This window comes from Puntigrus tetrazona, chromosome 13 (assembly GCF_018831695.1).
Source record: "Puntigrus tetrazona isolate hp1 chromosome 13, ASM1883169v1, whole genome shotgun sequence".
NCBI lineage: Eukaryota > Metazoa > Chordata > Actinopteri > Cypriniformes > Cyprinidae > Puntigrus > Puntigrus tetrazona.
The window spans coordinates 13,017,153-13,029,421 of NC_056711.1; the positions used below are offsets into that span (position 1 = coordinate 13,017,153).

At 36.6% G+C, this 12,269-nt stretch overlaps 1 protein-coding gene across 2 annotated transcripts in view; it reads left to right on the forward strand.

Annotated features, from left to right (window-relative positions):
- Positions 1-12,269, forward strand: part of macrod2 (mono-ADP ribosylhydrolase 2) — a 460,723-nt gene that overhangs the window by 403,376 nt on the left and 45,078 nt on the right. For both annotated transcript variants that reach the window (XM_043255070.1, XM_043255069.1), the window contains exon 9: positions 11,787-11,868. In XM_043255070.1, the coding sequence (XP_043111005.1) occupies positions 11,787-11,868 (82 nt within the window). The remainder of the gene's footprint in view (positions 1-11,786; positions 11,869-12,269) is intronic.

Below are 12,269 nucleotides of genomic sequence, written 5' to 3' on the forward strand. Positions count from 1 at the left end.
ATCTTTTCCTTCATAATATTTCAGCAATCATGTTTTCTGTGTGAATCAGAACTAGAGGTGCCAGATTGCGATTGAATTACTCCTTTTGTCTAATCGGTTTGCAGAAATTGTTCACAATTTAATTCATTCAGATGCATGCATTGTCTCTGTACTATAAGCAGATGATCTGCATCTATAACAGTATCAAAAAAAAACACCATTCTCTACAGTAGTCGCTTTTACATGTCTCTGGCCTTTAGCTGTATGTGCGAGCTCTGTCAGCTGCTCTGTCCCGCAATGTTGAATTTCTGATTTGACACACTACCTTTGCGAAGTCACAGGGTTGTGGGTTTACCTGCTACGTTGAGTTATGAGAGAATGGAAAAGCTAGATTTGACAATGAATACACTACTTCTAATTTTCTCAGGCTGACATCGCTGCTTCTCGCAAGCTGTTTAAGGAAACATGCTCGCTGATTTTGACACTTCTTGTCAGGACAAGACATTCTCACATACTCTAGTTGTTTGTGAGCTCCTACCCGTGATGTCAGAAACACTAACTCTAGAAGACTACAGACAGGATAAACAAAGATGGATGAGAGAAGTGCCAATGGCACTCCAGAGAAGAAGACACATGTCTGTCAGTGTCATGTTTGTATCTCCAGCATACCTTGCTCCGCTCCTTACCTTTAAGAGGACTCACCTCCTGCAGAGAAAACCCAGCATGACTCCACATAACTGAGAGGAGAAAAAAGTTAGAGAGATGTTCTGCAACGGTTCAAACGCTACCTCGCTCCCTGCAGTTATTCCAGAAGGCAGACTATGTTTAGAACGCAGACATGGCTGCTGTTGTTTAATCTGCAACCAGCTAAATCTATCCATTGTGTTGGTGAATGGTGCTTTGCATGCAAGTAGCATCTTTAATATAACTGGCTAAAGTATTAGACCAGTTTAGCCCATATTGCAATTAACCTAAACTAAAATATGCAAAGTACGTTCTTAATGAATTTCCCTTCTGAGTGCTTTAGTTATGAAATATCTGGACTGGACCATACCCCCAAAAATAAACATTTGCTAAAGATTTACTGACCCTCCGGCCATCCAAGATGTAAATGAACTCCCTGTTCACCTCAGAGAATTCATTGGTGATCAAGTGATCTCATACTAAATTATTTTAAATCTGGTCCAATCCAGAAACAAACTTATGGATCCCGTTAGATTTCCTGCCATGAATGTGTGCTGTCAAAATGAGAGTTTATAGAGTCATCTACTGTACATGAGAGTAAGTACATTTTCATCTTGTTCCTTTAATGTAAATTGTTTCTTTAAAAATTAAAAACTTGAATGGCCATTAAGTATAATGTTAAATAATAACACATTTTAAATAATTTGTGCGTATGTGTGTATCACAAAAAAAATTTTAAGTACTTCACTCCTCTTATATACATTACATTTATTATTTGCATTTATTGCATTTGGCAAGGCACTGTTATTCAAAGCAACATATCAGCATAAATCCTCATTAGGCTTAAACGCAAGTTAATTTCCAGTAATTGCAGACCAATCAGATTGATTTTCTTTTAGATTACATAATATTGGCAGTACACATTATATATGCGTGCGGTATGAATGCTAATGCTTAACTGGCCACCAAAATAGTGTGCATTCTTGTTGCTGGAACAAAATGTAGACCTTTAAAAGCAATTTTGAAGTATTTTTTATTTAAGAGGGAACGTGAACAAGTGGTGATTTATGCCGAGTGCAGGCAGAATGCTATCGTTCATGAGGAGAGGTTTGATTAAAATGCAGGGCTATGGTGGCTCTGCTGGACACCACTAGCTGGTCTCGAAAATAAAATGGAGCCAGTGGCCTCTCCACTTGTCATTTTTGGAGCATCCTTCATTAGTGGGGAATCCGAGGCTCTCAATCTCTGACTGTCTGTCTCTGTTGGAAAATAGGGGGTTGTGTGGCAGCCAGCTTGTTGGAAAATGCTATCGTGCATTCAGCTACCCTGTTAGCTGATCGTTTGCCATCTCTTTCATCTGACCCCGCATCAGAGGGCACTATTAGCATTATTATTTTGTAGGGAAAGAGAACTGTCACTATTGCAAACTCCCACGAACTGATTCTGTTTCCCTATCCATTTCTATCCTTGTGTCTTGCATAAAAAATATATACTATAAGATTTTCAGTGTACACTGTATATCTGAGCAACACACAGCAGGGCCTAGTGGTGCTCCTTAATGAATGATACTTTTCTATTGTACATCAGTGAAGAATATATTGGCTGGCCTTAAATCCCAGGATTTAATTATAAAGTATGCTGATTAAGTCATTATAATTTTTTCATCTTATGTGCACAATTTAGGAACACTGAATGTGAATGATTAAGCATGTTCTTTACTGAACAATTCACAAGTTGTTATTTGATATTTATTTACTTACTCAAATGAGCCAAAATGAAAATTCAGACGTACAGTAGTCAACATTTGAATTAAAACCTTTTATCAAAGTTGTCCTAAAACCTAAAATGTTGACCACTGTTGTATGTTATATATATATATATATATATATATATATATATATATATATATATATATATATATATTTATTTTATATTTTTTTTCTCTGCCCTCCGTCCTTTTGTTTTAGCCATGCACAATGGATAACCCCTTTCATCACCTTAATTATAGTCTAACACCACAGTCTGACAACCAGCTCTAATGGATCAATGCTCTATTAGCTGTATGCTCATGTTACACTGACACACGCCTGTGTTGAGCCTCGTTTTCCCCTTGCTCTCACAACACCTATCCAATCCATTACAAAGCCAAAAAGTGCCAATGTGTCCCTCAAGAAATTGCATGTTCCCCAGCTGCGGGCTATTTTCCCGAAAAAGTGACTATGGCGTTATTGTCAAATAAGCTGTTAGCATTTCAGCTGAGGTGAAATGGACTCCATTTTTCATCCGTTGGGAGGACAGCGTGTGCTAGTTGACATTTACTTACTGCCGTATTATCTATCAGATCAAGAGCCCCAGAGTGGTGGCGAAAGTTACGCCCATACTGTGACATTTTACAGTATCCTGTATTTTAGCGTATATAAATGCAAGCTTTTCAAACATGGCTTTCTTTACGCCCCACAGGGAATGAATGCTGAAAAAAAAGCACGTCTTGTTGTTTAGCCATTGAAGTAGGGTTCTTGCGAGGAGAGACTTCAAGAGCAGTGTATTTTTTGCTGACATGCAGCTTTAATGCTGCAAGTTATCTCACTGTAATTCCCTCACATCCTCCGTGTTTAGTTTTATGGCTGCTATTTTAATTTTCTATTATACATCTGTGAAGGATCTTAGCTAGCCACAATCCCCAGGCTTGATTTACGCAGTATGGTGGTTAATTCATTATCAGTTTTTCATCTTATGGGCACAGTTTAGGAACATTGCATTTAAATGTTTTATACAGAAAATGTTATGCAATGTGGTTTTTTAATAAGAAAAAACACTTTGCAGCGTGTTAAAATGTCTATTATATAACTGATCCTAAATGAGTCCCGGATGCTAAATGGGTCACTGTGGCACTGCCGTTGTTTTAAAATAATATTTTGGTTAATAAAGTGGCATTTTAATGAAATTTGTGCCCTTAATATAAAAGTCAGTGAGAAAAGTGCAAAAAAACATCCTTGGCTTTTTACTTCTTTGGGTTAAAGTTAACTAGCTTGCAGTGTCAAGCAGGGGATGTAAATTAGCATATATGCTAACAGTTGAACTTAATTTAGCTTCATTTACATTAGATTTTATCCTTATTCACAGGGTGTAAAATTGACTAGTTATGGGAAATATTGGCCTGCACTTTCCCCCCAGTCCACCTCATGACTGCTGGTTTCTTAAGCGAGGTTGTTAGGCCGCTGTTCTTTGATGTATAGACCCAGCTGTTCAGTTCAAAACAAACCTTTCAGAAGCCCATCTCTGAAATGATAATTCAGTTTTAACTCCCAACCTCCCAATCTCTCTCTCTCTTTGAGGCATACAAGGTTAAAAGAATGTCAAACTGACTGACTGACCCACTCTCTTAAGTGCTATCTGCCTGTCCTTGTTTTGATTTATCAATCAGGTGGGACGGAGTTTGCCATTTTTACACAACGAAAATGTGGCAAGAGAGGCTAACATAAGAGACTGATAGCAGTACAATTATATAAGCAATGGATTGTGGAGAAATTACTGCTTGAAATATTTTTTTTTTCTAAACAGTCCACACTGTGGCATTAAGATACACAATTTTGTTATTGTTTTGGTAGAGTTTGAACCGTTATGAATTTTGAAAAATGAAAGATGGCAAGGTTTGCCCTTTTCCTTAATTGTCAGTACAATAGCTAGTAACAATAGCAAGCTACATGTGAAAATTAAGACATAATGTCAGAGCTGTCACACACAGTACTTTGCTGTGTACTGTTTTTGATATTTTACCTCAGTTTTCTACATTTTGGGAGACATAAGGTATATTATATTGTATTATTTTTTATTTTATAATAAAAATGTGTTGTCATAAATGGCATATTAGGATACAAAATGGATTGTTTCCCAGAATTGTTAGAGCCTGCTGGTATGTTATTTATTTATTTATTCATTGCTTTTATGTGTAGTAGAGGAAAATGCTCATCATATTTTATTATATATTATTCAAGATTAGCTGATTTATTATTAAATATAAAATGTATCTCTCTTCACTTTTTTGACCTAACTGTATTTTTATATAATTATAATAATAAAAATCATCATCATCAGTCATTATTTATTGAATTATTTTACAAAATAATAAAATGCGTTTTTAAGCTAATTAATATATATATATATGGCAGATTAAATCGCGTTGCCTTGGCTAAACTCTAAAAAACATACTTTGCTTAGTTTGTGCTAATATTTTGAGTGTGAATTACTTCAAATCGTTGGTCTTGTCACAGTATCTGTGGATCAGTCAAAAGGGTTACTCAGAGGTTAGCATTAGCCTTGGCTAATCGTCTGTACCTCCAGGAGTCTTCACTACATCACTTCATGATCTTGGCTCAAAGTTTGTATTCGGCCCCCTGCATTATATATAAACAACTCCATTGCCAGTCTAATTACACATGCCTTTTAATTTGTGACCGCCACAGAGCGACATCTTCCACCCTGCTTCTCCAACATTTGACAAATCGCCTGATGTAGGTGTGTTCATCTGTGTGTGTTCACGCATCGTTTAATCTCCTCTGTTTATTCTCCTCTCCCTCTTTAACCATTGGCAGATCTCCGGATGTGAGCGCTATTGTGTGTGTGTGTTTCTCTCATGCTTTTCCCAACTCTTTAATTACTGTCCTCTCATGCAGGGCTGGCTCAGGTGTGTGTAATTATGCTGGTAATAAGGCCTGGAAAGTCTCCACCTGCCTCTCGCTGGGCACTCTGGCTCCCCCCCACGCCGTCTTTCCTCTCTCTCTTTCTCTTTATGCTGACAGACAGGACTCTCTTCATCGTTTCTCATCGTGCCGTTATGAGCCGGCTTTCTGTTCGTGATCAAAGCATAGTGCTAATGCTTCACGAATCAAGCAGTTTGTTACTTATTATATTTACACAATAAAACAAGACATTATTTAAAATTTGACAAATAAAATGAAGCTTTTCAGGAACGTGCTTGTGATGCACTTGGTAGTTATTATAGTTCTATAGACTGATATACAGAAAATATATGCTTTCTGTGAAATCCAAATTTTGAAGATACAGCTGATAATATAGGCAAGATGTGCATCTGTTTATTTTATTTATTTATTGGTCATATATTAATCAAATAAATGTCTAATAAAACATTAGCTGACATAATAGATTATTTCTCATATATATTATTTAATATTTATAGTTAATTAATTAATTAATTTATTTATTTATTTATTTATTTTTGTGACACATATTTTAACCAGATCAGTTTTTCAAAGTCACTATTGTTTATAGTTGTCATTTCTTGTTATTTTTATTTTAGTGAATATAATTCAAATTTAGAGCACTTATTTAAAACAATGTAACAATGTAAAAGACTTTTCTCTAACTTTTAATGAATCTATGCTTACTTTTTATATGAATGTAAATAAAAAAATATATAAAATAAATAAAACTATTAAAAAATTGTAAAAAAAAAAAAAAGGCATAAAATGCAAAGTCTTGACAAACTTGTCCACTGCAACCTAAAGAAAAACGCATTAATATAATTTATAAAATTTTAAAATTATTTTTTCAATGTTGTAATGCTTTACTTTAAATAGTAATGTTCCTCAATGCCGTGCACATAGAGTTTCAGCAGCACAGCATTCCCATAATGATGACAAATTGCTTACAACCCACTCACACACTGTGTGGAGCTACACAGCCACCTCTTCGCTAGATAATATTCATCATTTGTTGAAAAAGGGACCGCAGTGTTCCAGTAATTACAATTATCGTAAAACACACATCACATCTGTGTCTGGTATGTATCTCCTCCTACCTTTAGGCCGATATACGCAGGTTCAAGAGTTGCGGTGGCCCACCCGTCTCTTTCATCACGCCTGACAGAAACAATAAGAAAATCCAAGCAGAAGAGTGTACGTGCCACAGCTAGTGCGTCAAAGTTTTTCTGGCACAGTCCCCATGTAATTACGAGCCTGGGTGCCTGGCGGTGACAGATCGCTGGTAAGAGGGCCAGCTGAATGTCGTGGCACCTGCTGGGCTCCCCGAGCCTCTAGTTCTGGCTGCAGTCAAATTACAAGCAACTGTATCAGAGCGAAGAGAATGGATTGAAGCTGGCCCTACCTGGCCAGGTGTGTTTCACCTAGAACTCCAGTTGTGTGTCGTTGCTTTGAAATTCCTCAGATTTAGACTCTACTGAAAGGCTATGGCAGTTTGAAATTCTGCATTTATTAAACACTGACAACAGCAAAAGGTTGGTAAAATATGCAGATGTTTGATAAGTAATTACATTACTATTGCTATTATTGATAATAATAGTAAATAGTTGCTCTGGTAGTCTATTAACCTGACTGTAGACTATTTATTGTTTCTGATAAGCATAACATTCAGAGACCTTTTTATTTTGGCCTTCTCTTTTATTCCTTTCAAATTTTCAAATAAACTTACAGGCCTAGCTTGCTACTGCGCAACCACAGTAGTATTACCAGAAGTCAAAAGTCAGAAAGGTAGATTAATTTATTGTTTGTTTGTAAAAGTTGTAACATTTGTATCTAGAAAAAATGCGTTCAATTAACGAACAGAATATTGTTTCGAACTAGAATTAAGCAGCAAAGCTATTTTCAAATGCGTACCAATGATAGAAATCTTTCTTCAGCATCAAATTCAGCATGTTAGGATGATTTCTGATCACATGACTGAACGTTTTGGAATGAATTCGATTTAAAAATATATTCAAAAAGAACACAGTTATTTAAAATTGTATAAATATTTCACAATATTATGCTTGTTCTGATGCATTCTTGTAAACAGCTTTTTTTTTTTTTTTTTAGAGAAGCGCAGCATTTAATTTTGATTTAGCTTTACTTTAATTTTTACTCTGTATTAATTTCTGTAATGGCATGATGCACAAGACTATACCTGTTGTCTGAATACAGGTGGATGGGGGACTGTTGAAGCCGTTTTTTATTTTGAAATCCATCTCTGTGTGGAAAGCGTTTCCCGTATTTCTTCCTTGCAGTGTTCCTTCAATCAGGGTTGAGTTATGACCAGTCTGGCCCACACACAGCGATCTCTGCTTCCTCATTAGGCCTTCATTAACCCTCTCAAGCTGAGCTTCCACTCAGCTTACCAGTAGATGTGTTTGAACACCATTCTTCATTTCCCACAATCCCCCGCTGCTCAGCACAGTGTACGGGAACTGTGGTTCAGCGCCGGGCTTTCAGCACATTTACTGTAAAATGACATACAAGGCTCTGGGGATATACATTGACCTAATGTGCTGCACAGACACATTCATGAAGAGAAACGGCTTTTGGATGTGTCAAATGCATGTCATTATTTTGACAAATAATATCCCTTCTGCGATGCCTCAATAGCTTTAAAATGAGACTCTCGAACAATGAGGAATATAGCCACTGCTATACCTTCATGCCCTTGTGTTCGCCTGAGGATATCTGTAATATAGATATAGAAATATCCTCAGCAGGTTTAAAAAAAAAAAATGAAGGTAATAATGTTTCAAAACTGGTTTTTGATCTCAGATCTCAAATTAAAAGTCATATCTGGTATGTTGGTGTCTGCCATATTAAGTTTGGGACTCTGGGAGGCTGATGTGATAAAAGTGATCATATGATCAGTGTTAGTCCCTCAGTAGCAGTTGTGTGTGTGTGTGTGTGTGTGTGTGTGTATCCATGACCGTAGAAAATTGGAGCAATGGTAAACTTGCATTAATTCACTTAGGACAGTTTTACATTAAATAATTAATGTTTAGGAGACTCAACTAAACAAGTGAAAAAACAGTCTCCTGTGAGTCTCATAACCAAATGAACAAATAAATGAATATGCTAATGAGTTAAATGGGACTATATTTCAACAAAATTCTCACTCCACAGTAGTTTTCTACTAAAATGTTTACATGTTGTTTACACACACACACACACACACACACACACACACACACACACACAGAGTGTCTACAGTAATATAAAAAAAGTTAATTTTAATGTGTAACATTACACCCATACATAAAGTATATATTTACAATGTGTATGTATTTCAAAGTTTAATATTATAGATATATAATAATGTTATTACCTGTATAATTACAGGTTATCTCTCTCTCTTTCTCTCTCTCTCTCTCTCTCTCTCTCTCTCTCTCTCTCTCTCTCTCTCTCTCTCTCTCTCTATATCTATATATATATATATATATATATATATATATATATTAGTGTTGTACATGTATATTGGGACTTATAGACTGATAGTAAAAGAAAGTGTGCAATCAAAACTATCTTTTTTCATCCTTCTGTTAATTTATCCTTTATTTTACCATTGGACATCTATACTCTGGGGCCATTTGGATATAAATAGCATAAGGCGGAAACAGAAAGTTCTCTTCGTCTCTCCTCTATCTCTCCTAAAGTCTAGGTGCCCCAGTCTCTGAACATAATGCTTGAAAAGATGCGAACAACCTCTACTATCAGGACCTCTCACCTTTCCATTCACTCTCTGCCCGAGGGTTGAGTGAGAGAGAGACTCAGATGTAATGATCTAAATAAATGCAGAAGAGTTCCCAGCAGGAGATGTTTCTCCCATGTACCTGATAACACAGTGGTTCACTAGTGTGATGAGAAAATGGGTCACAGGTTTGTTCAAGGAAAAAAAAAATATATTGATGTATAGTTAGGGGGGTAAATAAATGGGCTATTTGTCTAATCAAACAATATTATTTTGCTGCAAATTCTGTGATTTTGTAAATGCTTGCAAAATTAGACCGATCCTTTCATGAACATGTTGCATGGCGATTCCTAGCCCTAAAAAACAAGGTGAAAAAAAATATGAACCAGACGTAAACACTTCAGTTTTTCACCTTAAGCTCATTTTTGTGTACTTTTTGCCATAAAGTAGGTTCACACTGTATTGGGTCATGAAATCTGGACCCTGTAAAAAAAAAAAGCCATTGGCTTATTGACATTCTAGATTCTTCTTTTTTGTTCTCAATGGCCGTTTAGGTGTTTTGAGAAAGGTGCAGAGATTCTTATGATTGTGTTGTCCCCTTTTTGTGTCCTAGCCCTTGGTCTTTATAGCCATCTTAAAGATGTCTCTCATTCCATTTCCTAGTTGAAAGGACGGAGAGGCGAAAAAAGTGAGCAGGACCAATTTTTTCCCTCTGTCTTTATGGCCACGACACCCCCCGGAGACATTCTCCTGCACAAAAATAAAAATGTTACTAGTCTCAAGTCAAGTCTTAACATTTACTTCAAAGGGCAGGCCATAAACTATTAATAGACAGCTGTCTGTCTGCACAAGGCTGTGAGGGAGAATGATTTTATATTGAATCCTCATGTGGTTTGAAGAGGTGGTCCGGTCTCTCGCCATCCCTCAGGGAGTCCTGCTTTATCTCCCTCTCCATCCACCGGCAGACGAGACGAGAGAGGCCATTACAAGGCTGTCTGGGAATATTGCAATATTCAGCAGGGCGATTATCTGACGTCTCCCTGGGAGGCACATTTCCTCCGTGGAGGGAGAGAGAGGCGTACCTGTGGCAGAAAGAGAGAGAGTGAGGCTGATAAGGACCCTTAGAGTTGACAAAGAGGAAGTATCACCTTTCTTGGTCTTTCAGGGCAGGAATGAATATTTATATAGGGACTCGAAATCTACAGGTGATCGCCACAGTGTTTAATAGCTGTAATGTTTCTGTTTAGCATTTTTCTAACTTCTAATGTAGTTTCTCTGATTTAAAAAAAAATGTTTATCAGTGTTGAAGTTGAATTAAATTGAAAGAGATGCATTTCAAAGTTTCTTAGCATTATCTGAAGGTTAGATTAGTGAAGAAAATGCAGGGTCTTCATTCCTTATTCATTCTACGGTTCTTTATGTAAATAAATTCACAATCCTAAACCTTTCTGTTTATTTTTAAAGTTTTAGTGACATTTCCAATTCTAGACTTTCAGGCCTTTTAAACCCAGCTGAAAATAATATGCAAATGCGAAAGAAATGTTTGTTATTTGAACATTTGCTGTATCTTTGATTTTAGTAATACAAGTTATTCCCCACAGGTTGACGCCAATCTGTCTTTGTGTTGTTTTATACTCTTGTTCTTTGTTTTGGGAACATGGGAAGAATCAAAAGAGGGTTTTGTGTCGAGATCCCTGCTGTACTAGTGTATCATAAAGATCTTAAGCAGGATGGCCGGTCTGGGTGGTCCGGAATGGAAGGAGATGGACTTCAATATGGGATCCGGTCTCCGCAGTGATAAGAGAGTGCTGGGAGGTTTTATGTTTTTTTGTTTTAATTTCAATCTTGATGTTCTGAAGTGACATTGCTAGCATTCTGGTGAGCTGTGGTTAGAGACGACTAGAAATTTGAGCTTAAGTGGAGGAAACGAAGGGTGGAGATGAATGATAATGCGTTCTCTGCGTTTGTATGTATTTATTATACAACTTATCTCAATTATGCTCTTGTTTCAGTACAAGTGGACTATAAAAGACATTTATTAAGACATTTTTATATAAATGACCTTGCACAATGCAAAATGCAAAAATACAGTTTTTCGCAAAATCATAACCAGACTTAACTCTCTATTTTAGACGTGGACAAATATGGCAGGGTATGTGATTTGGTCCAAAAACATTTTTTGTTATTCTGGTTAAAAGTTTCTTCACAAATACAAAGCAATAAGTCTAAATGTATTGATTTGTGTTTATATCATCTGTGGAAGGCGTAGGACCAAAAAAATGTTTGTCTAATCATATGGCATTTCATCACGCTATTATGAACCAAAGGAGAATAAACGTAGAATAAAATTCTACACATGTAATAAATGTTGGCTCTTTTAACGACGCCTCACCGTTGTTCTGTGGATATTGATAGTTTGCCAAAATTGTTTCCCTAAGTAAACTTTTGTACTGTTTTAGACTATTTTAGATTTTGAACAAAGTAAGGAAAGTCTGCAAAAATGCCTCAGTGTCATAAATGAGTCCCCTGAGCTCAGGTTATGACAGGTTTGAGTACTAGTACTTTCATATTTATTAATAGTGTTGCCCGTAGCCATGTGTTTACCCAGAGATGCATTGATCCAGGTTTCCATTATGCTAAATGCCTCTTTTCCGCTCTTTCTGCAGATCGACCGTGTCATATTCTGCGTCTTTCTGGAGACAGATTATGAGATTTACAAGAGGAAGATGTCAGATTTCTTCTCCCCAGGTACTGTATCTTCTTATTGGAATCTAACTTCATTTTATTTGTTGGTTGTAACACCCACTCAGCTCAAAGCTTGTTACTCGGGTATCAGGCAGGATTCACAATGTCAGGCGTCTGACTGGCGTGACGCCTGGAAGAATTTGTATCATATTTTGTAGTCAAAGTGCACAAATACAGCACAGCAGGCAGTGATTGGATTCCACATAGGCAAAACCTGTTTATGGTAATGTACCGCCCAGGCTGGATTATTTAAACTGAAAATTATTTTACCCCACCTTGATCATAGAATGCAATCAGGACAACCGCAGTCAGACTGTCTTCCAATTAAAGGGCTATTTCATCCAAAGATTAATGTTATGTCATCATCTGCTCATTTACTGTTATCATTTACATGATGTTCCAAA